This window comes from Leucopleurus acutus (assembly GCF_964270905.1).
Source record: "Leucopleurus acutus genome assembly, chromosome: 16".
Classification (NCBI taxonomy): Eukaryota; Metazoa; Chordata; class Mammalia; order Artiodactyla; family Delphinidae; genus Leucopleurus; species Leucopleurus acutus.
Window position 1 is genome coordinate 22178403 of NC_139158.1, and position 27300 is coordinate 22205702.

Consider the following 27300-nt stretch of genomic DNA (forward strand, 5'->3'; position numbering starts at 1 on the left):
TTTTTAAAAATTTTTTTATTGAAGTGTAGTTGATTTACAATGTTGTGTTAGTTTCAGGTGTACAGCAAAGTGATTCATATATATAGAGAGAGAGAAAGAGAGAGACTCATGAAACCCTACTGGTGGAGTTCAGAGAAAAGGGACAAACTTCAATAATCATTGAATCTGTTCCCTACTCTCATTACCTGGAATATTGGAGGCCCTGCCTGGCAAAGGGGGCCTGAAGAGTGGCATGGAACCTTTAAACCCAAACTACCACGTGATCAGCCCAACAGAGGTGAGCTTTGAGGACTCCTGTCTTATTCATAGTTTATTTCCTGAACTCTGTACTTACTGACCGAGCCAGACTACTTCTGGTTACTTAGTTCCTGTCTCAGACCTCGTTCCCACTCCTGATATCTGATGCCAGCCTATCCTCCTCAGCTACACCAAAGTCCATGTTGGTTTCCAGACCTTCTGGGTAAAAACTTGAGCCTTCTAGCTGACTTCCGGCACCCTATCCTGGTGTGAGCCTGGGTTGCTGGCATTCACACCATCTTTGCCCCAGCACTCCATGGAAAGGATTCAAATTCTTTATAGTATATATTTTCCGTCTCATTCTGTAGCAGTTCTCTCTGATTAGCATATTTTTATCTGACTTGCATATTTAGTAACATAGTGAATGAATCATTTGGATAATTCTGTTTCGATGAACTACTGTTTAGAAGTATGTTAGACTGCCAACAAACTATAAGATAGAGACGAATCAGTTCTCTTACCTCTCCTCTGATGGGGTCTGGGCTGCTGACGACAGCTAACTCTGCAAGTGCAGAATGCTTAGTCAGGGCACTTTCTATCTCAAACGGTCCAATTCAGTAACTGGGAAACAAAACATATGGCAGGAATTTGTAAAGGTGAGCAAAAGGTTGACTCCAGAATACCTACAGTCTGTTAACACAAACATATCCGCCGATGAAAATTACCCAGAGGATAATATGATATCATCCACTCTTGCAACAAACCAGAAATGTCCATCCTCATCCATGTAGCCCCGTCCCCAGTGATATAGAAATTGCCTCATAGAGTTGAAGCTGTTTCTGTAGGATTAGCCTATAAAACTAATAATTAATATTATTTTGAATGTGACTCCAGTTGGATTTTTAAATATTTAAGGAGAAAGAAAAGTTTGGTGTTTTTGGGAATCCTTAGAATGAAGACGAGCAAGCATGGGAAATAGGGGTGAAAGTCTAGCATTGAGCCAGCCCAGTAATCAGAGAGGTAAACTGTAATTACAGAGACTAGGCATGCTGCCATCCTGAGAATTTTCTTAGATTGGTCACAAAGTAAATACTGCAGGTGCTCAGAGGAGAAGGCTAAATAAGTCTTTTGCTAATTGGTTAATATCTAAACACTTGCAGGAAAAAAGAGAAGTCAATACTCAGAGTTAAAAGAAAGTACCAAATGAGTCAACAGAGAGGGGTTTTTTTGTGTGTTTGTTTTGTATTTGGTTTCGTTTTACACAAAAGTAGAGAATTGATTCTGTAAGTTTAGCAGGAAGAAAAAGGAAGTATTTTTACATTATGTAAAATCCACTGACAATTAGAACCTGGGCCTTTGATTATACTGATGTAAACTTTTCTCTAATTTGTATACTGTAATTAGAGATGAAAGTTGTTTGCAAACAGTAAGGAGCTTGGGAGAAGGAAAATTACTTAAGCTCACTGCACCATTCTGTCTCTCTCACTCCTTGCATGAAGGGAAACCACTAATCAGATTTCAGGAAAATTATTGGGTGCTGATTTACAGCAGAGAGGATTAATGATATTAAGAGGGCTGTCTTCTTTCTAGGGCCCCCTTCCTCTTACCTTCACGGGCTTGGAGCAGTGATCTAGCCTGGGGGGACCAGCGTGCCCTTCTCTAATAAGCATTTGAGTATTTCTTCAGTTCCCTGTCTGAGGGATTACTGTTCAGGACAATGAATCTCTCAAGAAAAGGCCGAATACCTATCCTAGGTGTATTTTGTGGCAAATAGAGATTGTTACCAAGCACTTTTGAGAAATAAATAGAAAATGAGATGTTATTTAATAAGTCTCTTACCACATAATGTGTAAAAAGGCGAAATGGTCGGTTAGGTAGAACTCAAATGCCAATATCTCCTTGTCTAGGTGGGCCATTTACATCTAAAATCTAGAATGAAACAATAATTTATTTAAGAGAATTTTTATTTAATGCCACATCTGAAATCTTTGCTTTGCGCGTTTTGTTTTGTTTTGGTTTTTGCCATTTGAGAATGCAGACTTCAGAAAATTTTTAAGTATACTTTAAATTCCTAAGAGAAATGTATTTATTTAAATTCTTCAAAATATATTGTAAAATGCAGGTTAGCAAAATGTGAAAGAAAAATAAAATTTTTCTTTAATTTTATCATCCAGCAATAATCACATTTTGGTAATATCCTTTGAGATGATATAGACATAGAAAAAAATAGGATCACTTTATAATATTAGTGTTTTGCAACCTGCTTTTATCATTTAGCAATATATCTTAATTGTCTTTTCCTTTCAAATAAATATTTCATTACTGGTTTTCAAACTTTGTGAAACAAACAAAATCTTACTTCAGAAGCCCAATATGAGTAAGTACGAAAAGGGGAATGTTCTCTGGCTGAGACAGTGGTGGGTAATCCGAAGCCTTGCTCTCTTATCCTCTCGTTCTCTGGTACCTAATAGTAGCTAGCATCCTAAATAATAAATGCTAATGCTCTAACTACTTTATATGTACTATCTTCTTTTGTCCTTACAACAGCCATATCTGGTTAGGAGTATTATGCTCATTTTGTATATGAGGAAACTGCGGTGCAGAGTGTTTACATATATATATATATATATATATATATATATATATATATATATATATATATATATACACAATGGAATATTCAGCCTTAAAAGAAAGGAAATTCTGACACATGCTACAACATTGATGAACTTTGTGGACATTATGCTAAATGTAATAAGCCAGTTACAAAAAGACAAATACTGTATGATTCCACTTATACGTAGTACTTAAAGAGTAGTCAAAATCATAGAGGCAGAAAGTAGAATGGTGATTGTGAGGGACAGGTGGGAAGAGGAATTAAGGAGTCATTGTTCAATGGATATAGAGTTTCAGTTTTACAATATGAAAAGAATTATGGAGATGGATAGTGGTGACACCTGCACAACATTATTTAATGTGGTATTATTTAATACCACTGAATTGTGTACTTATAAATGGTAAAAATGGTAAACTTTAAGTTATCTGTCTTTTACCACAATAAAAAGAAATTTGGATAAATAAGTGAAAGTGGAGATGCTTATGGGGGATGCATGGGGCCATGCATGGCTCATGGGGCCAATCCTCTTGGCCACACGATTTTTGCATTCAAAGATAGTTACTCCAATAAATCACTGGGCTTAAATGAGTGAGGAACTGGTGGTACACTGCAGTTGGGATGGCTGTGAGTATAGCTATGCCTGTGAGACTCTGATAGCCATGCATGTTGGGAATTGTCATCAAGAGAAAACATCTATGTGAAATGCCAATTTTTGATTACTCGTAATGCATATATGATAATGCTTAATTATAAGTATTTCTTTCTCTGACCTAAGGCAGCCTATTAACCAATGAACTATTGTTACGTCTTTTTACAGAATGTAACCAATGCTGCTCTACCATCTCTTCTTAGAAAAGTTTTTCAAAGGAAAGGAATTCCAGGGAGAGGTGAATAACAGTGCCTATCTTTTGGACCTTTATTATGTGCCAAGCACTTTGCTATACTCTTTAGAAATATTACCTCATTAATCCTCACTAGAAACCTATGAAATCAGTTCTGTTATTATTAGGGTTACCAACCATCTTGATTTGCCCATGACTAAGGCAGGGGGTGTATCCTCAGGATGTGCTACTTTCAGGGCTAAAACTAAATAAGTCCCAGGCAAACTGGGACAAGTTGTTCACCCTGGTCCCTGTTTTACAAATAAGGAAACAGACTTTAACAGCTTAACCAAAGATACTCAGCTAGTGAATAGCAGAGCCAGACCAAAACCATCAGGCAATCCTACCTTTAGACAAGGTTCCATAGCAAAGTGAAAGTGAGGGAAAGGAACCAGCATCTGGTTTACTCCATAAATAGTGACATCAGCAACCAATCTCATCTAAACTTTCTCAAACTTACCTGATTATAAGAATTACCTGAGGTGTTATTAAAACACAGAGTTCAGCATCCCACCCTAAATTTATTGAATCAGGCTCTCTAGAGAAGGAGCCTGAGAATTTGTATTTTTGACAAGTACCCATGTGATTCTTTATGATCAGATAAACTTGGGAAACATTGGTCTCATCTACGACTAACCCTCAGTTAAGATTGATTCTGAGGTCTCTGTAAACTCATCCATTTTGTGTTTTTGTTGCTATTGTTTTCTTTTAGGTATTAGTGTAAGTTCCTTTGGCTATACTTAGCTTTGGCTGGGTTGATCCGAGAACAAGTCTAACCCTGTACAAAATGTGCTGATGGGATAATAAGATGCCCCCTAGGGATCAAGTGATGAAAATGGCAGTGGTTACACGACAGCCAGGAACTGGCCAGGCAGGCTTAGGAAGAGAGAGAACGCTGCAACCATTGTAAACTGTAGCCTCTTTTGACCTACTTGACCCTTTTAGGAGGTCTGGAGCTCCCTAACCAGAAGGGGCAGTGTGGTGTCACAGTTAAGAGTATGGATACTGGAACCAGATTCCTTGGGATTGAATCTCAGCACTAGCAGCTACTAGCTATGTGACCTTGGGTGAGTCTTTTAACATCTCTGGGCATCATCTGTAAAACAGTTCTAATATTGCCATGTCTCTCATAGGTTCCTTCTGGAAAATAATATTTATAAAATGCTTAGAACTATTTGGCATAAGAACTGCTTTTGAGAGAAAAAAGAGACAAATAAACTAACATTTCTAACCCATTTCCATCTTTATATGGAAGTTAAGATATCATAGAAGTAACATAATCATCACCAAAACTAGGAATGTAAGGGAGTAGAAGCGGGGTAGGTGGTAAACAGATTGGGTTGTTAAATATTTTCCTGGGAAGGGATGTACAAACCTTAATATCAAAAGCAGGAGAAGGCTTCCCATTGAGCCAGGCTTAATTTTAATTCCCTTAAAATTTCCACAGATTAGTACCTAGTTAAGAAGAAGAAAGAGTAAAGTAACATGGCAAATAACTTAAATTTATTCATTCATCCACCATGCATTCATTCAACAAATATTTATTCAGAACTTACTGTGAATCAGGCTCAAAATAAAACAAATTCTATGCTCTCATGAAGTATAGAGATAGACACTAAACAAATAAAGTTATAACACTAAGTAAATTTATAATTGCTAAAATATCCATATTTATGAAAACATTTGTACTCATATTCGCATGATACTTGTTATGCTGTTTCTATTTAATACGTCAATTTTTGTTTTTATTTTATTTTTGGTATTCTAATTTTTGACCAGGTATTACTTTCTCATGGTTCATAAATTGAAGCATTATAAAAAGACACACTGAAAAATTTCTTTCAGCCTTTCCCTTATCTGCTCCATTTTACCCCTCCCTTTCCTACATAATAACCACTTTTGTTATTATGTCATTCATTTCCTCTAGAATTTCTTCTTATTTCTACGAGCTCTTTAGATAAATCTTTTTAGAGTGTGCTTATCAAGGAGTTTTCCAGCAAACTTCATATTTCAAGTAACAAGGAGCTCAGCATTTTCTATTTTTAAAGTAGCCTTAAGAAATTTCCTCATTACATAAGGGGAGATCTTTTTGTAGATCTAGTATTTTTTAATTAAAAAAATTTTTAATGCCCTGGTCCTGATCAATTATATAGTGGCTTTCCTCAATGAATGGCTATTTAAACTGTATCTGTTACAGAGCTTTTTTGCAACTATCTTCCCTCAAGTTCTTTTTTTTTTAACTGTTCTTCTAATCACGCCACTCCCTCCCTATCCCTCAACCACAAAGATATAATAAACACTTTGGTTTTTATTCATCTGACTGAATTGAGTCCAGCCCTGTCTTTTCAGTGAAGTCTGTATACCGTTTCAGTCTGTCCATATCCTTCGTGGATATCCAGACCTGTCCTGTTTCTCCATTGTTCAGTCACTTCAGAGTTGACTGACTCCCCAGCACTTAAACAGTGCTTTAAGCTTTTGAACTTATAGTTTCTCAGAAGACAGATAACGAGTTAAATTTAGGAGGAAAATGGAGAAAAAATGGAAATTAGGGTTATTTCTAGTGAAATTTCATACAAAGTGTTTTTGTTTTTCCCACAACTCCCTTCTCCAATACAAAATAAACAAGACATTCTACCATAAATTGACTCCCGAAACACCAGTTTTTATTTTTTTTCTTTTTCTCCCTTTTATTTGGGGCGGGGTGGGGGCGGGGGCGTGATTTGTTGCAGAGAAAAGCCATGCCATCCCTAGGGAGGGTACCACATAATATGTTAAATCAGGGATGAAAGGTTTACCAATTGTCTGGTTAAATTGTGGAGTATTTATACAATAGAACACTCTACAGTTGTTAAGAAAAAGCTCCTGGACTGTACTGTTCAATAGCACTTTTTGTTATGATAGAAATTTCTATGCTGAGCTGTCCACTATTGTATCCTCTAGCCCTGTGTGGCTGTTGAGCACTTGAAGCATGACTAGTGCAACTGAGGCCCTGAGTTTTTTTCATTGAGGTATAATTGACTTATAATGTTGTATTAGTTTTAGGTTTACAACGTTAATGATTTGATGTTTGTATATAGTGAACTGATCAGCACAAGTCTAGTTAACATCTCTTACCCTACGTATTTACAAGACTATTTTTTCTTGTGATGAGAACTTTTAATATCTACTCCCTTAGCAACTTCAAATATGCAACACAGTAAGTCCCCTGCATACGAACCTTCAAACTGCAAACTTTCAAAGATGTGAACGTGTGTTTGCATGTCCAATCACATAAGTTAGCTCATGTGTCTGGCATACGTTGTCACGTGCGCTCATCCTCTACAAGTGGTTGTGCTTTTGTGTACTTTACTGTGCAGTACTGTATAGAGGACAGTAGTACAGTATCTTTATTTCAAGCTCAGGATGTCTGGAAGCAAGCGTAAAAGCAGTGGTGATGTAGCTGGTACTACTGTACTTTTCAAGGTACTGTACTGTAAGATTTAAAATGTTTTCTGTATTTTTTGTGTTTGTTTTTTATATATTATTTGTGTGAAAAGTATTATAAACATATTACAGTACAGTGCTATATAGCCAATTGTGTTAGTTGGGTACCTAGGCTAACTTCATTGGACTTACAAACAAATTGGACTTACGAATGTGCTCTCGGAATGGAATTCATTCGTGTATGTGGGGGACTTACTGTACAGTATTATTAGCTATAGTCTGGAACTGAATTTTTAATTTAATTAAAATTTAAATACCTACATGTGGCTAGTGGTTACCAAATTGGACAGCACAGTTCCAGGATGTATTGTAGGTGAAGAAAGGAAGGTCAGAATTGTGTGCATATCATGTTCCCATTATGAAAGAGAGGGGGAGAACATATGCATATTGGCTTGTGCATGCATAGATCTCAGGGAGAGGGAGAACTGAGACTGAGGACAAGGTATGGAGGAAGACTTTCACTAATATATTCTTATATACCTATTGAATTTTATGTCATGTGAATTGTTTCCTGTTCAAAAATCAAAGTCAATTAAAAGTAGTGATCAATCCACACTTTCAAATGGAATCAGTAATAAAGGACATTCATCTTTCCTGTTTGCTGGGATAGGGTTTTAAATAGGGGTGACATATATTTTCTCAGCTCAGGTAGCAGTCATCACACAAAGGATAAATACCTTCTTACCCATAACCACTGGGCTCAGAGCTATACACTTGGCTGAACCCTCCCTTTCCTCTCCTTGCTTGAGGGAAACCACCCTGGATATAGTAATTATCATTTACAGAATGTAAGCAAGAAGGAAGGGGAGAAGAGATTGCTAAACCCCGTACCTGCTGGCCTGGAGCTATGTTTTTAGGCAGAGAGATCTTCTATTTTATAAAATAAAAATATTTTATAATATTTCTTATAATATTTCTTCTTCTTCCTCTCCCCTCCTCCCACTAAGTGCCCATTCACCAACCTTTCTTACCTGGTCTTATCATTCTGCACAAGTATTCTATCTGCAATTGGTGCTGAACAGAAGACTGTGATGGGAAACTTGCAAAGTGTCTGCAATTTAGAAGAAGTGGTCTTACCACAATTTTTAGTAAGTGCCTAAATGTCTGTGGTAGATACAGCACAACTTAAAACATTGTTTATTCTAACATAAACTCGCTCACACCTTTGCTTTGTATATCCTTTCAGGCTTATTGATTTTACAGACATGAAATACTTTAAATCATGTTGTCTACTCTGATTTCCGCAAGTTACTTTATTCACCAGTCCTGTCAGTGACAGTACTAATGCATTTCTAAATGTTGACCTCTTTTGCTCTGCCTTACTTGTAAGATGGAAGTTGGCTCAAACCGTGGCAAATAATGTGCAAGTACACATGCTCCCTGGATCCGTGGAGAATAAACACTACTCCATGCAGATTTTGCCCAGCCTGTGTCTGAGGTATTCCACATGACTTCCGAAGGGGTCAAATCCAGCCAGAACCTGGGTAAACAAAGAATAGACTTTATATATATATATATATATATATATATATATATATATATATATATATATATATATATATATATATATATGAAAAGAAATTTAAAATACCAATAAAGGAATCATCACCTTTGTAGCACTGACACTTCAAGCTACAGTTCTGTGAGAGTACCTTCCGTTTATAGATAATCCTAAACCAAAACTGCTGTGGGTGTGTCCGGTCATTTTAGGAGATCTGCTTGTTCTGCTGGTGAAGAAAATGGCCATCGTCTCATTGTGTTTTGTCTTCACACAGGTGTTGTTGTCACTGGCATGTCTGTGAAGAAAGAATTACAATGATTCTGCACATTAAACACAGCATCATATTTTTTGTTTTAGTTTTGATTTTTTCTTGGCTGCACCACACAGCATGAGGGATCTTGGTTCCCCGACCAGGGATCGAACCCATGCCCCCTGCAGTAGAAGCACAGAGTCTTAACCACTGGACCACCAGGGAGGTCCCAAACACAGCGTCACAGACTGTTACCACAGAGAAGGATTTACTCAGACCTCTTCATCTCATTGATCAGGCCCCAGTGACTTAGGGTGAATTCCAAGGTAAAAGCCATCTCTCTCAGGACCTCCCTGGTGGCACAGTGGTTAAGACCCTGTGCTGCCAGTGCAGGAGGCCCAGGTTCATCCCTGGTCAGGAAACTAGATGCCACATACATGCTGCAACTAAGAGTTCACATGCCACAACTAAGGAGCACACTGCAACTAAGACCCGGCACGACCAAATAAATAAATATTTAAAAAAAAAAAAAAAGCCATCTCTCTCTGCATCTTTTAAGGTGCTTTCCAGAAGCAAACTAAACTTTGTTGTCAATAGCCCATTTATAACAAGTTGACTTCATAGCTTTGTACTGTATAAGGAAGAGTTGAAGCAGTTTAAAAACTCAAGAATTTTATCATACCTCCAACAGAAAGAGGATTCTATGATCTTATAATCATGGATATGTGAAGAAAAATGTGATTTTAAAAAAAATGGGTATGTTAATAGAAGTCATGGCTAATGGTATAAGGCAGGGATAATCAAGCTATAGCCCACAGGCCAAATATGGCCTGCCTTCTGTTTTTGCAGATAAAGTTTTATTGGAACACAACCATGTCCATTCTTTTACATATTGTCTGTGACTGCTTTCTACACTATGACAGTAAGGGTGAGTAGGTATGATAAGAGACTGCATGGCCTGCAAAGCCTATATATTTACTATCCATCCCTTTTATAAAAAACATTTGCTGACCCCTCAAAAGGATGGTTTTTCTGTTTCTCAAAAAAGAGTCTACATAGTTCTGAATATAGTAAACAATAAGACTGAAGAGGATCTAAGTATCCACCTAGGGAAGGAAGGGCCTCAGTTAAAGAGAAAAAAAATTTTGGTTCCAAAGGATAATTGGGCTTTGATACATGTCGTACATCAGGGCAGCTGAGGGGAGGTAAACTCTGCACATTTGAGTGTCTTAAGAAGCATACAGAATTTTATTTGGGAATATTGAGCTGAGAATGAATGAATCAAATATCCAGCCATGAGAAATATAGAAAAGCTATTTTTAAATCCTAACAAAGATAAACCAAATGTTTAGGCTATAATTCCATAATTTTTTTCTTTAAAAAAAGTTAGTACTATAGCTGTGTACCTATCACTTCTATCATAGATATGGTTACTCTTGAAACCTAAGGCAGGTTTAGTGTACCAGTCTCTCAGAAGCGTTATACATAGCAGTTAGGTATGTGGGCTCAGAAACCAGACTGCCTAAGTTTGAAACCCAGTTCTGCTAGATCCTAGCATTTGACCTTATTCATCTGTATAATTATAGTTCCTACTCCCTAGGTTGTTGTGGTATTTAAATGAGTTAATATATCTGAAGTGCTTGGATTAGTTTTTGGCACATAATCAGTGCCATATAAATGTTAGCTATTGTGCAATTATAACATTTTTATTAAAACAGAATTTGGCCTTTGATAACTCAATAAATGTTAACTATTTTAGAAGAGGTAGGAACAAGTCCATAGTTGCCAGCATGCTCCAAAATCACTGAGTAAAGGTAGGAAGCTCATTCCAGAAAGGGAATTTGCTGCCACCCTAAAGCTAAAATATAACCAATACTTGGCGAGATTTCCAAGTGACCCCAGGAAGCACCCCAGAGCAGGGCTTGAACGTCAGTATAATTCAGTTTTATAATTGCATCCATTAAATATTCTTCATACTATAACCTGATAGAAATGTTACTGTCATCAAGGGAATGATGCAGCCTACAAAGAAGGATTGACTGTGATCAATTTCCCTGGGAGATAACAGCTCTGTGGTTGATGCTGTGATGCACCTCCTAGATCCTGCTTCAGGATTTAAAACATACTCCCTCCAGGTGCTAGGATCCTTCTTTAGATACTACCTTGACTGAAGACAGCTGCCTTGCTCAAGGTCATGCCTCCTAAGGACAGCCCATACCCAGTTACTGATCAGCATAGGACCTCTTGCTTTAGCTGGGCAGAGCTTTGAAGGGCTATCCAAACTCCACAGATGTCAGTAGGCTGGCTGAGGGCTTTTTTGAAAGTACAATCCCACATCTTTCCCTTTCTTTCACAGGTGTTTAATGCAAGATAACTCCTCAGCAAACTTCTTACACAACTAATCTCTGTCTTAGGGTGTGCTTCCTTGAGATCCCAACCTATGAAAAACACTGCCAGCTCCTTATTGCCTCAGAGCTTTGCACTATAAGTGCAGGAATAATCACCAGTTGTTCCCTTTGTCAAGAGTCCAAGAATTTAATTAAATTTTTGCCTATCGTTTTAATTTTCATTTTTCTGGTCAGTCATGGATTGACTGTCTTATCAATGTTGCGTTTCTCCTTGGGAAGCTGTTCTACAACAATTATGGCTACTCACTTCATCATCTCCTTGAGGTTCTCCCATCCCTCTCTGGGGCTCTGAGACACAATTATCTTGGAGTGCAGATTTTCACATTTAGATGCAACACCATCTACTGCTGGAGCTAAAACATCATTGGTAATAATGCACTTTGATTTTGAAGATGGTAGTCGGTAGAGGATGTCTTTCTGGGTCATCTGAGTGGTTCCTGGATTAAAACTGTCCCTAAAGGAGAAGAAAAGAAAATGTTTAGAAAGCATTTCCTTCACCATGTTAGGGTAGTGTAGATAACTCATGTACATTCTGTATTTCTCAGAGTGAGTTAGTTGGTTTTCTAGGCAAGGTATCTTTCTTCCTTTCATTATTATGCTTTTGCCTTTCAAGGGATCTCAAAGTCTATGACCCTTTTGACCTAACATGAAAGGGTATTAAATCCTGGATAATTATCTTATATCTGGAGACCATTCATAACATTCAGCTTGAAGAGGGTTTTGATTGAAAAGTAATATTACCCAACATTTATTTAGTACTTTGAGTGCCAGGTGCTATTTAAGTGTTTTGCATGTTTTAACATTTAATCCCTACCAAAAAACACAAAACTCAAAAGCTATTGTCAACTAAAAAGAAAATACACAACATGAAAGTCGAGAATTATGTTTTATTGGGAGGACTTTCTCAGGATGTAAGCCTGGGAGCAGCGTCTCAGATAGCTCTGAGGGACTGCTCCAAAGAGTGAAGGGAGAAGCCGGGATATATAGGGGTGGTTTTTACAACAAAAACCAGGTAGTTGGAACATCAAAAGATTACTGTTAATTAAAGAAAACCTGACATCTCAAGTTAATGAATTTAGTGCTTTTCTGTGTATGGGAAGATGCAAGAGTCTGGGCTAACTGAAATCATTCCTTTGATAGGCACCTCAACTGTCTAGGGCCAAGATCCTCTTCTTTCCCATCCTGAGTTCCCTCAGGGCATTACCATCAGGGGCAGCTACAGTGGCTGATGGCTTGATGGCCACAACATCCTTTGTTTGCTGATATAGCAGGTGGCATTCTTAGTCCACCCTATAAATAATATGCCCAAGATCACTGAAGTAGCAAGTGGCAGTGCATGGACTGAACCCTGCAGCCTGACTTCAGAGCTGTACATTTAACCACTTCGGTTCAGTGCCTCTTAAAACATACATGAATATTTTATGGTTTCTTTCCAAAGAGAAGGATTGAGGCATTTATCTCTTCTGTGCTTCTACTCCCCACCTGCTGTAAATTACACTGTAAGGTGTAGTGTAATGGTTAAGAGTGTGTCCTGGAGCCAGACACTCTTAGTGCTTGGCCTTGAGCAAGACTACTTCACCTCGGGGATTTTCAGGTTCTGCATCTGTAGAATGGGGATTATAATAACACTACCTTCTTTATAGGATTATTAAGGACTAAATGAGTTAAAATGCATATAGAGCTTAGAACAGTACTGAATAAAATTTAGCTATTATTTTCTCTAAGGATTAATGGACTTCCAAGAATATATCTATATCTGTATCATATTTCTATCTCTGTCTCTGTGTTCCAGATTCTACCACTCAAATTCCAGACCTTCAAGTAGGGGTGGAAGGCATTTAGTTTATAATGGTTTTTCCTCTTCCTAGTGACACAGCAGGCAAGGAATTTTGAAGAACATATATCTGGTCATTCCTGGACTCTTTATTTATTTAAAACTTTTTATTTATTTTTAAATTTTTGGCTGTGTTGGGTCTCCATTGCTGCGTGCGGGCTTTTGCTAGTTGCGGTGAGCGGGGGCTACTCTTCATTGCAGTGCGTGGGCTTCTCATTGCGGTGGCTTCTCTGGTTGCAGAGCACAGGCTCTAGGCATCTCGGGCTTCAGTAGTTGTGGTACACAGACTCAGTAGTTGTGGCTTGCGGGCTGTCGAGCGCAGGCTCGGTAGTTGTGGTGCACGGGCTTTGTTACTCTGTGGCATGTGGGATCTTCCCGGACCAGGGATCAAACTCATGTCCCCTGCACTGGCAGGAGGATTCTTAACCACTGAGCCACTAGGGAAGTCCCATTCTTGGACTCTTGACACTGGCTCATCTTTCCATTTTGGAAAGGACAAGTCCCTCCCATGGAGTCCTTCAAGAAACAGACAACCAGGACCAAAACATAAGGTTCTTTAGAATATCTTCCCTTTCTAATCAAAGCAATGCAGCAATTTTTATGAGGCTTTAACTCCAAGGTTATTCCTTAGAGATGTTGCACCTAGAGATAAGTAGTAAGCCTGCCATGGCCAACACTTTTCCATAATTTAAAGGCACTTACAACAAACCCACTGTTGACATTTCATGACCAAGGAGAAGTACTTTATTTAAACACATTACCCTTAGATAATTAAGTTCTGCCAATACATAATTCCTAAAATATCTTTAAAGGAATCTATTAACAGTGATCAGTCTTACCTATTAAACATCTTCCTATCCAAATTATCATTTGGGAAGCATTACACTGTTTAAATATAAAACAATCTTCTGGTATTGCTCTGGAGTGATGTCCTAGATGATTATGTAACAGGGAAAAGCCAATTCTGACTCCTTGTTGGATCTGTTTGTTTAACTTTTGCTTTTCGTTGCTTTTGTTATTACAATCACTGTCTATAGCTGTAAGCACACATAATGGCCTGCCACAGGGAACCCTGCACCCCTGCCTGACTGTTAAACTAAAGTGCCTTTGTTCAGCGCACAGAGAGACACTCTGACCCTGGCCACCTGTGAATGGCTGCAGAAAAGAAGAAATTAACACATCCCCTCCCCAATGCAGGCCATTCGAGGAGATGTTTTGCAAGATAAATGGCCTTTTTACTTTACTTCCTCACCTCATCCCCCTCCCTGTTCTTTAAAAGAAACTGGCATCCAGACCCCAATAAGATGGTGTTTTGGGGACCATCGTCCGCCATATTCTCCATCTGCCAGCTTTCCGAAAAAAGTCTCTATTAGTTGCCTCAACACCTCGTCTCCTGATTTATTGGCCTGTCCTGCAGTGAGCAGAGCGAGCTTGGACTCAGTAACAATTATAAATACAGTGGATACCTTTATTCATTAAAAAAATATATTGTAGCCTACTATGTGGTGGACACTTTTCTAAGTGCTAAGGATACTGTAGAAAACAAAATGGACAGAGGTGCCTGCCCTCATTCTGGACAGACTGGAAACACATATACAATATCAGATGATAATAAATTTGTTTAAAAAAATAAAGAATGAGCACTTTGGGTGAAGGTAAGGGGAGGAGAGGTTCTAGATAGGTTGGCTGGGGATGGCCTCTCTGAGGAGGATACCTACTAATATTTAAGTTTCGTGTAAAAAAAAAAAAGTTCAAAACTTCCAGAAATGAAATGCCCGTTTCTGCTTCACAGTTGTTATTTTGTGTAAATGTATAGACATCATATATCTTTTCAAATTAGTGTTTTTATGTTCTTCAGGTAAATACCCAGAAGTGGAATAGTTGGGTCATATGGTAGTTCTAAATTTTTTGAAGAAATCTCCATACTGTTTTCCATAGTAACTGCACCAATTTACAGTACCACCAACAGTGTATGAGAGTTCCTTTTTCTCCACATCCTCTCCAACATTTGTTATTCCTTGTCTTGTTGATAATAGTCATTCTAATAGGTGTACAGTGATGTCTTACTGTTGTTTTGATTTTTTAATTAGATTTTATTGGAGTATAGCTGCTTAACAATGTTGTGTTAGCTTCTACTGCACAGCAAAATGAATCAGCCATACATATACATATATCCTCTGCCTTTTGGATTTCCCTCCCATTTAGGACACTGCAGTGCATTAAGTAGAGTTCCCTGTGCTATACCGTATGTTCCCCTCAGTTGGCTCTTTTATACATAGTTATCAACAGTGTATATGTGTCAGTCCCGATCTCCCCATTCCTCCCACCCCACCCCTTTCTCCCTTGGTATCTATACATTTGTTCTCTATGTCTGTGTCTCTATTTCTGCTTTGCAAATAAGGTCATCTATACCATTTTTTCTAGATTCCACATATATGCATTAATATAAGTAGGTGTCTGTGGCTTCATTCAGATGCAGCCCATCACTGTGTCTTTTCCCTGTTATGGTTGCCCTAGATGTAGTGCCATGCTGTGGTGTGGAGTGAGGGGGAGCTGGTCAGCTTGGGCTGGGGTGCACGGTGAGGTGGTCTCCCAAAACCTGAGAGCCACCAGGGTAGACCTCTCTCTGCCCTGCCTGCGGGCAAACCAGCCCCTGTGTGCTCCTCACAAGTGGAATCCAAGCTTCTCCAGGCTTTCTGTCTGTCCCAGTGGCTCTCCAAGCAGCCAGTGGGTCTTGTCTCCTCCACAGGTCCCCAGGGCTGAGGTGCCCAGTCTGTGGCTTGACCTACTCACTCCCTAGGGCAGGTGTCCACCCAAGGAATCTCCCTTTTCCTCTAAGTTCTCTCCCAGGGGCACAGGTCCCAACCCAATCCCTTTTTTTCCCATCCTACCCAATTGTGTGTGTGTCTTTCTTACAGCCTTAGTTGTACAGGAGTCCTTCTGTCAGTTTCCAATTAGTTTTCAGTGAGAATTGTTCCACATGTAGATGTATTTTTGATGTGTTCAGGTGGGAGATTAGTGCCGGGTACACTTACTCCACCATCTTCAAGAAGTTCTCAACATTTCTTCTAAGGCAGGTGTAGTGGTGAGTTCCCTCAGCTTTAGTTTGCCTGGGAAAGCCTTTATTTCTCCTTTATATCTGAAGGAAAACTTTGCTGGATAGAGTATTCTTGGCTGACAGTTTGTATCTTTAAATATTTTGAGTATGTCATTTCACTTTCCTCTGGCCTGTAGAGTTTCTGCTGAGAAATCTGCTGATAGTCTAGTGGGGGTTCCTTTTAGGTTACTGTCTTTTTTCCCTGGATGCCTTTAAAATTCTTTATCATTAACTTTTGACAGTTTTCTATAATGTGTTTTGGATAAGTTTTTTTTTTTTTTTGCATTGAGGTAAGTAGCTTCCTGGTAATTAACTTCCTGGACTTGTACGTAATTAAGGTAGTTAGCTTCCTGGACTTGTAATACAGTTCCTTCCCCAAGTTTGGGAAGTTCTAGCTATTATTTCTTTAAATAAACTCTCTGTTCGCTTCTCACTCTCATCTCCTTATGTTGCCTTTCCTAATGGAATGAGATGGTTCTCTTAGAAATTATTCATTAAAAAAGCAAACAACAACAACAAAAAACTAAGTTTTCTCTCTTCTCCATCCTGGGTCATTTCTAGATTTCTGTACTCATGCTTGCTGATTCTTTCTTCCATATGGTCTGCTCTATTTTCAATGCTTTCTATTGCATTCTTTATATCATTTATTGAGTTCTTTGCCTCCAGAATTTCTATTTGTTTCCTTTTTAGAGGTTCAGTCTTTTCGTAAAATATTCCTCCTGCTCGTTAATTTTACTCCTGAACTCATTGAAATGACTTTCTGAGTTTTCTTATAGATCATTTTTTTAAAAACATCTTTATTGGAGTATAATTGCTTTACAATGGTGTATTAGTTTCTGCTTTATAACAAAGTGAATCAGTTATACGTATACATATGTCCCCATATCTCTTCCCTCTTGCATCTCCCTCCCTCCCACCCTCCCTATCCTACCCCTCTAGGTGGTCACAAAGCACCGAGCTGATCTCCCTGTGCTATGCGGCTGCTTCCCACTAGCTATCTATTTTTACGTTTGGTAGTGTATAGATGTCCATGTCACTCTCTCACTTTGTCCCAGCTTACCCTTCCCCCTCCCCATATCCTCAAGTCCATTCTCTAGTAGGTCTGCGTCTTTATTAACGTCTTGCCCCTAGGTTCTTCATGACAATTTTCTTTTTTTTAGATTCCATATATATGTGTTAGCATACGGTATTTGTTTTTCTCTTTCTGACTTACTTCACTCTGTATGACAGCTATTTTTAGTTCTCTATCAGATTGCAATCTTCCGTGAGTTTAAGTTTGGTTTCTAGAGAACTGTCACTTTCTTTCCTGATACCTTGCCACTGTGCTTTTTCACAGTGCCTGATGACTTGTTCCTCTGCCCACCCATTTGAAGGCATGAACACCTTTCTTATTAGGTAAGATTTGTTTACTTTGATTCTAACGATTCAACAGGTTGGTAATTAGAGGGCTTTCTTTTGTTTTCCAGTAGGTGGCACTATAGCACAAGTCTTTGGTTTCCCTAACCTGACCTGCCCGTGACTGTATTGTCGAATTAGTATTTTCCACCCTTCACCACCCCTGCCAGAGGTGTCACTGGAGCCCTCATTGTCTCTGCTTGTGCCTTTGGGGTCCTTGGTGCCTTGCTGCTGCCAGTGTTGCTGCTGTTGCTCAGGTCACCGCTGGGGCACCAGGATGGCAGGCACCTTGGCCACATCTGGGGTTGTTGGGCTTGTCAGGTTTGCGGGCACTACGGCCTTGGGCAGGGCAGCTGGAGTCTTGGGCACCACTGTGGCTGGTGGGGCCAGGGTCGCAGGCCCTGCTGCTGCTGCTGCCTGGGTCCCTTTGGCTGCGTGTGCTGCTTCAGCTGGGAAGCTGGAGTTGTGTGCACCACCTCCCCTGCTACCACTGGGTTCTTCATCCACTGATGGGCCGGAGGGCCAGGGTTACGGCACCCCCTCCACTGTTCCCTCGATTCCACCTCCTATGTGCCATCCCACCCACCTTCAGATGTACAGATGTGTGGATCTCTCTGGTGTTCCAGTGTACTGAGCAGAGGAACCTTTGTAGAGTTATATATGTTTTACTAGTTGTAAATTGAAGGGGAGAAACAAAGGAAACATCTCACATTGCCATGATGCTGACTTCCCCCACCTAAATGACTTTTAAAACTTTTTTATTGGAGTATAGTTGATTTTTAAGAACTGTTCCTAGTTCAAATTTTTGTAAAACTTATAGAAAGTTCTAGAGAGTGCACTGGGCTCTACACTGACTTTCTGAATGCCTTTGGGCAAATGACAATGTTCCTTTTCCCCCATCTATGAAAGCTTTGCCTTCCCTGTTTATAAAATGAGACTTCCCCTTCCTAATCATAAGGCTCTTGTGAAGATAAAATGAACAAATGAGTGAACGTTTATTATAATTCCAGAGGGACCACGTACATTACAGAAACTTCTTCAAGACCTGTAGGCTGAGATTGGGTGTTATACTAGCTTTTTGTGGTAAATATTACTTAAAGGAACAAATTCTTGGCAATTAATATTTTTTAATAATTATATACTGAGGGCTCTGTTGTAAAGGGATTTGGCCTACAATACATACAAAAGAGTTTGAAAACTAAAATGTGATATGAGTTTATTGTTGGCACTGGGGACTGACTATAGAGCATATCTCTCTGAGAATTTGGAAATAACAGAAATAGATTGACTTCCAGGAGCTAAACTTTAAACTCAACATAAAATAGATCAGAACAGAGATATTCATAGTCCGTGTAAACAGACATAATGATTCACAGAGAAGCAAGATTAAACCATACCCTGATATATGATATATTAATATAGAATTGGTCTCAGAAAGGGATGTTGCAGCCACAGAACATAGAAAAAGGAGACTTACTAGGGCAAATCCCAACAGTACTCATCCAAGCCTGTCTGGAGGAGAAGTCTCTGTTAGGGGATTTCACTTACTATCGTCCCTGGAATGAGGCGGCCCCTAGCCAGTACCTACATTCACACTGGACGGTTTTGGTTTTCTCAAATCTACAAATTCTCTCTTGCCTTAGGACCTTTGTAGAAACTTTTCCATTTGCCTAGAATGCTCCCATTACCCATGCCTTCTCCCACTGGCTGACTCATCCCTCAGGTTTCAGCTTAAATATCCCCCTGACCTTCTCTCAGTCTATAGTGATACTGCTCTTATACATTCTGATGGCTCCTGTGTTATTTCCTTTATAGCATTTGTCACACTATGTGTTTACGTGACTCATGACTCTTTCCCACTGGACCCTAAACCCCGCAGCTCCTAAAACATAGCAGGTGCCCAGTAAACACTTATTGCTTGAAAGGATTGTGGGTATAAAGAGATGGGTGGATGAACTGGGCTTTCAAACCCCAGTGCCAATAAATTGAATTATGAAAGTTACTTGTTTTGTCCACTAAACAAACTTCTGGCTAAATTTTTTCTTCTCATGTAGGTCTGTTAACAGGGAGAGAGGGGGCTACTCATGCCAGTCTTTTGGCCCTTCAGGCAAATTAGTAAGTTGGTAATATCATTTTATATACCTTGTATCATAAACATGGTAATGAGAGGCCTCCCTCAAGATGCAGAGCTCCACTCTCCACACACTAACATAAGCCAATTAGTGACCAGTGGCGAGATCTCCTCAGTTTACCAAGGTCTCGTCATTCTCCGGGCCCCCAGTAAGATAGAGGCTCACTTCCTCTAGCTCGGTGGTTCTCAAACTTGAACATGTATCAGAATCACCTGGAGGGCTTATTAAAACATAGATTTCTGGGTTTTGTATATCTCTACCCTAGTTTTAGATCCAGTAAATCTTGGGCAGAGCTGAAGAACTTACATTTCTCCAAGTTCCCAGTAATTCTGATTTCAAATGCTATATTTTAATATTATCCCTTTTAGTACTATGTACTTTTTCTTTTTTGAAAGCACAGTAACAGTTATCTCACTACTCTCCCCTTCAGTAATGCATTTCCAAACATTTTAAGACTCCTCCTAAGACACTGTTCAATTATACATTTTTCTTTTTTTATTGCAAAAAATACCAACTGTGCAACAGAATTCATGTAGTGTATATCTACAATTTCCTTTAAAAAATATGAAAATAAGAATTATCTACCATCTAGCTTTAAAAAGAGAATTTAACAATATGTTTGATGCCCTCTGTGTGCTCTACCCCAAATTATCAGGTAGCCATGATCCAGAATATTGTGTTAACCATTCCTTTGCCTTTCTTTATCATTTTATCACATATGTATATAGCCCTATGTAATACATAAACAACTTGCAAATATTTAAATTAGCTAAGGTTTATTAAAAGGGAAAAATTATTAGGAAATTCCAACTATGAGCTCATTTCTTTTTTTGTTTTTGTTTTTTTTTTTTTTTTGCGGTACACGGGCCTCTCACTGCTGTGGCCTCTCCAGTCGCGGAGCACAGGCTCCGGACGCGCAGGCTCAGCGGCCATGGCTCACGGGCCCAGCCGCGCTGTGGCATGTGGAATTCTCCCGGACCAGGGCCCAAACCCGAGTCCCCTGCATCGGCAGGCGGACTGTCAACCACTGCGCCACCAGGGAAGCCCATGAGCTCATTTCGTATTCTGCCCTGAAGACTAGCGCTATTAGTATATTAGATTTACCATTTATTGCCTCCCTCTCATTCTCTCTTCTAAGAGAATCTGCCTTCCTTCTGCCCACAGCCCCAGTAACCAAGCTTTATCAGTTGAAGCTGCCTCTGATAACTTCTGATTGGCCTAAGCCAAGCTGTGCCAATCAGATTCTGCCCTAAATTTTAAGAGACTGAGTGGATTAGTGGACACGACCTACAGTGTTAAGGCCTGAGACATTTGCCTGGAAAATCAAAGCCATGCACCAACCAAAATGAAGAGAAACAATGTGTTAGCAAGAAAGAAGAGGTCAAAGGAGCAGGTGATGGTTTTTTTTTTTGGAGCAGGTGCTTGAGAAAGGCAGAGGCAAGGCAAGAGGCCCTGTGGCTTCAGAGCAAAAGAGACAGATAGAAGCTGCCTGACGAATAGCCTATTCTCTTGTAGAGGCCAGTTTTTCTTTCTGCACTTTTTTCCCCTGTAAGATTCTCCAGTAGATGTTCGATAATTTTCCTTTATTATTGAATTAATATGAATGGATTTCTGGTCCTGGCAATCAAATAGTCTGTTACTAAGACAGTGAGCTTAAGCAGCATTCATGAAAGCAGTCATTTTGTTAAAAAACTGTGCAAAAGAGGACTGTGCAACTCCAGTGTATAATTTATATGTACACATGAGATTAGAGCATATAGCTCTCCTCAAATGCCAATGATTATAATAAATTAAGAATGGTTACTTAACATAATGATTTATTATGATAATAAGGATGTTAATTCAACAAATATTTCACTGAGACTTACTGTATGCCAGTCTTTGGATACATAGAGATGAATATATCAGTCATTGCGTTTTAGGAGCTTTCATAGTCCTATGAGAATGACAGATTTATAAACAAATAGTATCGCCAGACAATACTGTATAGGTTAAAATAGGTTAAAATACATATGTATTTCTTTGGGGGATCCCAAAAAAGAAAGCATCTAGACTGGGACATCAGGGTGGGGCTGCTGAGAAGGTGACATTAGAGCTGAGACTTTATTTTATTTTATTTTATTTTTTGCGTTACGCGGGCCTCTCACTGTTGTGGCCTCTCCCGTTGCGGAGCACAGGCTCCGGACGCGCAGGCTCAGCGGCCATGGCTCATGGGCCCAGCCGCTCCGCGGCATGTGGGATCCTCTCAGACCGGGGCACAAACCCGTGTCCCCTGCATCGGCAGGCGGACTCTCAACCACTGCGCCACCAGGGAAGCCCTAGAGCTGAGACTTTAAAGTCTAATAGAAGTTGTCCAGGTGGTTAGGTGTGAATGAAAGGCTTTCTAAGCATAGGAAACAGTGTGCACAAAATCAAGGAGATGAGAAAGATCACAAACTTTATAGGAAACCATTTGACATGGTTGGAGCAAAGAGTATGGGGTGGGGAAATGAGAAAAATAAAGGGAAGATAGCTAGAGCCTTCCATGACACACCTAAGGAAGTTCAGATTTTATCTGGTGAGCAACAGGGAGTTATTAAATAATATCAAGCAGCAAAATAAAAGGATAAAATGTGTGCTCTAGAAAGAACACTGGCTATGAATTGGATTGAGGTGGGGTGTGGACACACATAAGACTGGAATTAGGGATTCTTTTGGGAAAATCCACTCGGGAGACGGTAAAGATATGAAGTAAGGCAATGGCAATGAAGTTGGAGAAGAGGAGGCATGTAGGAAGTCAAATTTACAAGATGTAAGAACTGATTAGGAAGGAGGAGTAGCAGATGCCTGGCTTAGGGCACCAGATTAATGGTAATTAACCAGGAGACAAATAAAGGTTTGAAACAAAAACTAGGGTGGGTTCCTTGAGTTTGGGACTGATTGAGTTACAGATGACCATGGGTCCTATAGGAGGAGAAAAGCAGTAGGTATAAAGGTGTTCAGTTGTTGATTGGCATTCACTTAAACTTATTTCATTATGAAAAACCCAACTCATAGTTTAGGTTAAAAGATATGGCATGTTTCCAACACATTTCCAAGGTTCGTGAGAATAATACTATATTTTGTATAGTTCCTCAAATAATTTGCCAAAATAAATGTCTCGTGATTACTTACACGTTTTGGGAAATCTCTCATCCACCATAGTTTAAATATGATCAGATCGCAAACACTACTAGCATGTTTGCAACAAAATTGTCTCCAGACATTGTCAACTGTCCCTTGGGGTAAAATCACTCACAGTTAAGAAACTGCAGTCTGACTGGCCCTTGCTCCAACCTTTTCCATATTGGTCCATTGGTCTAGGACATCTTTAGCAAAGTTGAAATACTCTGGAATCTCTAGTTTAAAGTCCTGTTTCATGGATTCATAGTTGGAGAAATCCTGAGGGATTACTGTTCTATAATCTTTATGCAGTGCTCTCAAAGAACAAGGAATTGCTAGGCACTGAAAATACTTGGCACGAAGTAATATCTGCATGGTGACAAGAGCTAGCCTCAGTCCTGCTGAATGTTTTAGCACTCAGGATTTCTACAGAGACCAACTCATCTAAAAGACAAGCAGAAAGACATGCATTTGTTTCTGGCTTGAAGGTAGCCATGTCTCCAAACAACTAAGTTTTATTATTGTTAATCATCATAAAAGTACCATTTTCTGAGAACTCACTGTGTTCCAAACACTTTGCTCAGTGTCTTACTTACATACAATTTATCATGAAATCTTCAGCGTAACCCTGTGAAGTGGATATGATTATCGTCTGTTTGCAGATAGAGAAAATGATGAGTAAGAGGTTGTCTCAGTCACCTCTGGCTGCCATAACAAAATAACATAGATTGTGTGGTTTAAACAACAGACATTTATTTCTCACAGTTCTGGAGGCTGGGAAGTCCTAGATCAAGCTGCTGGCTGATTCAGTTATCTGGTGAGGGCTCTGTTCCTGGCTTGCAGATTGTTGCCTTCTCTCTGTGTCCTCACATGGTAGAGAGAGAGCGAGCTCTGGTCTCTCTTCTTCTTCTTGAAAGATACTAATCCCATCAGGGGCCTCACTCTCATGACCTCATCTAAACCTAATACCTTCCAAAGGCTCTATCCCCAAATACCATCACATTGGAGGTTAAGGCTTCAACATAAGAACTGGTTTGGAGTGGGGTACAAGCATTCGGTCTGTAACAGAGGCATTGGTTGGCTTTGAACCCAGAACTGTCTGGTCCCAGCCCATTCGTCTGACTACTAAGGCTATTGCCTCCCATATACATTTCTAAAGAAGTAAAGATCTGGGTTACCCAGTTACTCTCAGTGAAAGCAAAGGGTTAAGCTTTTAATCTAATATCTTTCACCTACAGATTTCAAAAGGAGTGCAGAAATGTTTAGGAGAATTTTTCACAGTGGATAATCCATAGATGAAGAAACTGAGGTAGCTCAGTACCAACTATGCATGAAAGCACTGTCAAAGATCCTCTAGTTTATAGGGTACGGTTCCCATACTCCAAATAGGAGCCCACGCTATCTTTGAGTCCAGGCTTGGAGTTTCTTTACCAGAGATATAGTAATAGGGCTTTAGCCTTCAGGACTTTTGTCGGGGAGGCCTCTCTGGGCCACCCAACCTTCCCGGCTTCTGTGGGAAATCATTTGATCACAGTGGCATTTAGTTGGCTGAGGTCTCATAAATGAGGCTGTTTAAAAACACTGTTCTAGGGATTATAGGGTTTTCTCTTTTATACTTTCTGTAATCTTCTGAATTTCCTACAATGAAACACTACTCTCACAATCATTAAATCATCATTTTTAACTGCAATTCTAACTGTATGGTATGTAAGGCAGAGTATCTATGTGGAAGCATTTCTGTATTGATAAATTGCCAAACAATAATTAATAATGGACGCCAGCCATAAATTTTACCCTAAATGGACCTGGCATTTGGGCAGCATTTTGTTGCACCCAATGCATGGGGAGACCTGGGTACTTCTTCTGACTCTCCAACCTATTTGTGTGAGGACCTGACAAGGCAGTGAGATTGAGCCCTCTGAGATCATCTGATTTGAGCCTACTCATTTTTCACCTGCAAAGAAAACACGGCCCCAGAGAGGGGAAGCAGCTTGCTTTAATGTGATATGAGAGTTAGAACTAGACCGTTGGTCTTTGAATTTTCTCTTTACTATAGTTCCATAGGATTTCATTAGAGTAGTGATTCTCAACCCTGGTTATATATTTGAGTCATGAGGAAAGCTTTATAAATGTACTGATGCTTGGGACATGAAGCAATTAAATCAGAATCTCTGGGGCTAGGGCCTGGGAATCACATTTAAAAAAATTTCCTCAGAGGATTCTAATGGGCAACCAAGGCAGGGAATCACTGATCTATAGGTTATGATCCGTGAACAAGCAGCAACAGCATCACCTGGAAACTTGTTAGAAATACCCATTGTCAGGCCCCAATTTTACATTTTACCAATGTAGAGACTAATAGAACCTCCCTCAGAGAGTCATCCCAAAGATTAAATGAGATAATGCATGCAAAGTGCTTATCATGGTGCCTAGCATATTACTATCCCTTAGAACAGGAGTCAGCAAACTTTTTCTGTACAGGGCCAGATAATAAATATTTTAGGCTTTGTGGGCCCTTTGATCTCTGTTGCAACAGCTCAGCTCCATTCTGGTTGAGATAGCAGCCACTGACAACACATAAATAAATAAGCGTAACTGTGTTACTAAAAAAACTAATTATGGCTACTGAAACTTGAATTTCAGGTAATTTTCATGTGTCATGGATTGTTATTCCTCTTTTGATTTTTTCCAAATATTTAAAAATGCAAAAATCATTCTTGTTTCACTGGTTGTACAAAAGCAAGGGGAGGACTGGATTTAGCCCACGGGCCATAGTTTGCTAATGTTTGCACTAGAATGTAAAGTCTTTGAGGGTATGGGCATTGTTTGTTATGTTCATGGGAATTATAATAGCATTTGGCCCATAGTAAGTGCTTAATAAATATTTGCTGAATCAGTAAATGACTTTTTCAGAAGGCAGAACTTTTGCACACAGTTTTTGGTTTTTTTTTCCAATAACTCAGAATTATAGCAGACCTGAGAAGTGCCTCTCCTGCTTTAACCAGAAATGTATGACTACTTGCACTGTTCATATGTGGCTAATTTAGATTAATTTGAATACTATTTAAAAATCAGTTCTTCAGCCACACCAGCTACATTTCAAGGGCTTAATAGCCACATGTGGCCAGTGGCTACCATATACAGGTCAGTGCAGTCACAAAACGTTTCTATCATTGCAGAAAATTCTTGTGGATAGTGCTAATCTATATTGATAACAGCTCAGAACTGGAGTGATATGAAACATTAATATGCAGGAAAATTGAGAGGAAGCATTCCCAAGATAAGATTTTTCTAAAAGTTCAGGTTTAGTAAAGTATTACGCGTCACTGTTCTCTTATCTGAGGGCCGTGGGAACAAAAGTGTTAACCAGAGATCCCTTGGCAGTTCTCTTAGGCTCTAGAAGAGGCTGCTCTTTAGAACAGAAATAAGCCCCTGAATCTTCAAGCATCATTCTTTTTGGCAGTGGGGGTTGAGTAAGAGGGACCACCCTTCTCTGTTCTTTGATGGCAAGTTACATCCTGCACATTTGGCAGGTCTCTCCCTTCTTAACAGAATTAACAACTTACTTCAGTGGGAAAGAAAAAGTTAAGTAGTCACCACTAAGATTTTAGTGTTGTAACTTTGTTTTTAATTTTGGGGCATAATATCTTCAAATGCTTCAAAAATCATACAAGGTACACAGTGAAAAATCTGCCTCCCACCCCCAGTCTCACAGCTGGTCAGTTTCATCCCACCCTCACTTCCTCAGAAAACTACTATTATTTCTATGTATCGTTTCAGGGTTTCTTTATGTGTATTCAAGTAAATGACTGTTAGTTTCTTTTTTCTCCACCACTTTTATATAACATGTAGCCTAAAATATACACTGCTTCGTCCATTAAATTTTTTTTTTCTAAGAATAAAACTTTGGATGGCTTTCCATATCAGTACACAGAGATCTTCCTCATTTTGCTTTTTTGTTTTGTTTTTTAAACAGCTTCATGGCATTCCATTGAACAGCTGTACCATAATATCTTAAGCCAGTCCCCTATCAATCATCATTTGAATTATTTCCATTATTTTGCAATTAAAGTGAAAATTTCAAACTATTCTCTCCACTGCATTCAGAATCCTTCAAACATACGTTGAAAAGAAAACTGACCAGTCATTTGGAGCTTAAAACGAGCCTAACCATTCTGTTCCACCGAAAAGAAAATCTCAACATCCTTGTCATCAAAACTGTTAAGACTGCCTTTTTCCCAACAAAGTTCTTTTCCTGTCTTTTCAGTGATTTTAGCATTTCATAACATACATTTTCCAGGCTTCTAATATTCTTTGTAGGTGA

General features: G+C 39.3%; 1 protein-coding gene across 1 annotated transcript in view; it reads right to left on the bottom strand.

Moving 5' to 3' along the window:
• Positions 1-23351, bottom strand: part of ACSM3 (acyl-CoA synthetase medium chain family member 3) — a gene marked incomplete at both ends in the record, with an annotated part of 26560 nt that extends 3209 nt beyond the window's left edge. Inside the window, 16 exon segments of the mRNA XM_082856858.1 lie at positions 759-851; positions 855-858; positions 963-1032; positions 1035-1056; positions 1060-1089; positions 2077-2118; positions 2122-2166; positions 5111-5142; positions 5145-5190; positions 6099-6225; positions 8190-8269; positions 8542-8698; positions 8871-9014; positions 11625-11831; positions 17966-18209; positions 23135-23351. Of these exon segments, the coding sequence (XP_082712984.1) occupies positions 759-851; positions 855-858; positions 963-1032; positions 1035-1056; positions 1060-1089; positions 2077-2118; positions 2122-2166; positions 5111-5142; positions 5145-5190; positions 6099-6225; positions 8190-8269; positions 8542-8698; positions 8871-9014; positions 11625-11831; positions 17966-18209; positions 23135-23351 (1560 nt within the window).
• Between the last annotated feature and the right edge of the window lie 3949 nt (positions 23352-27300).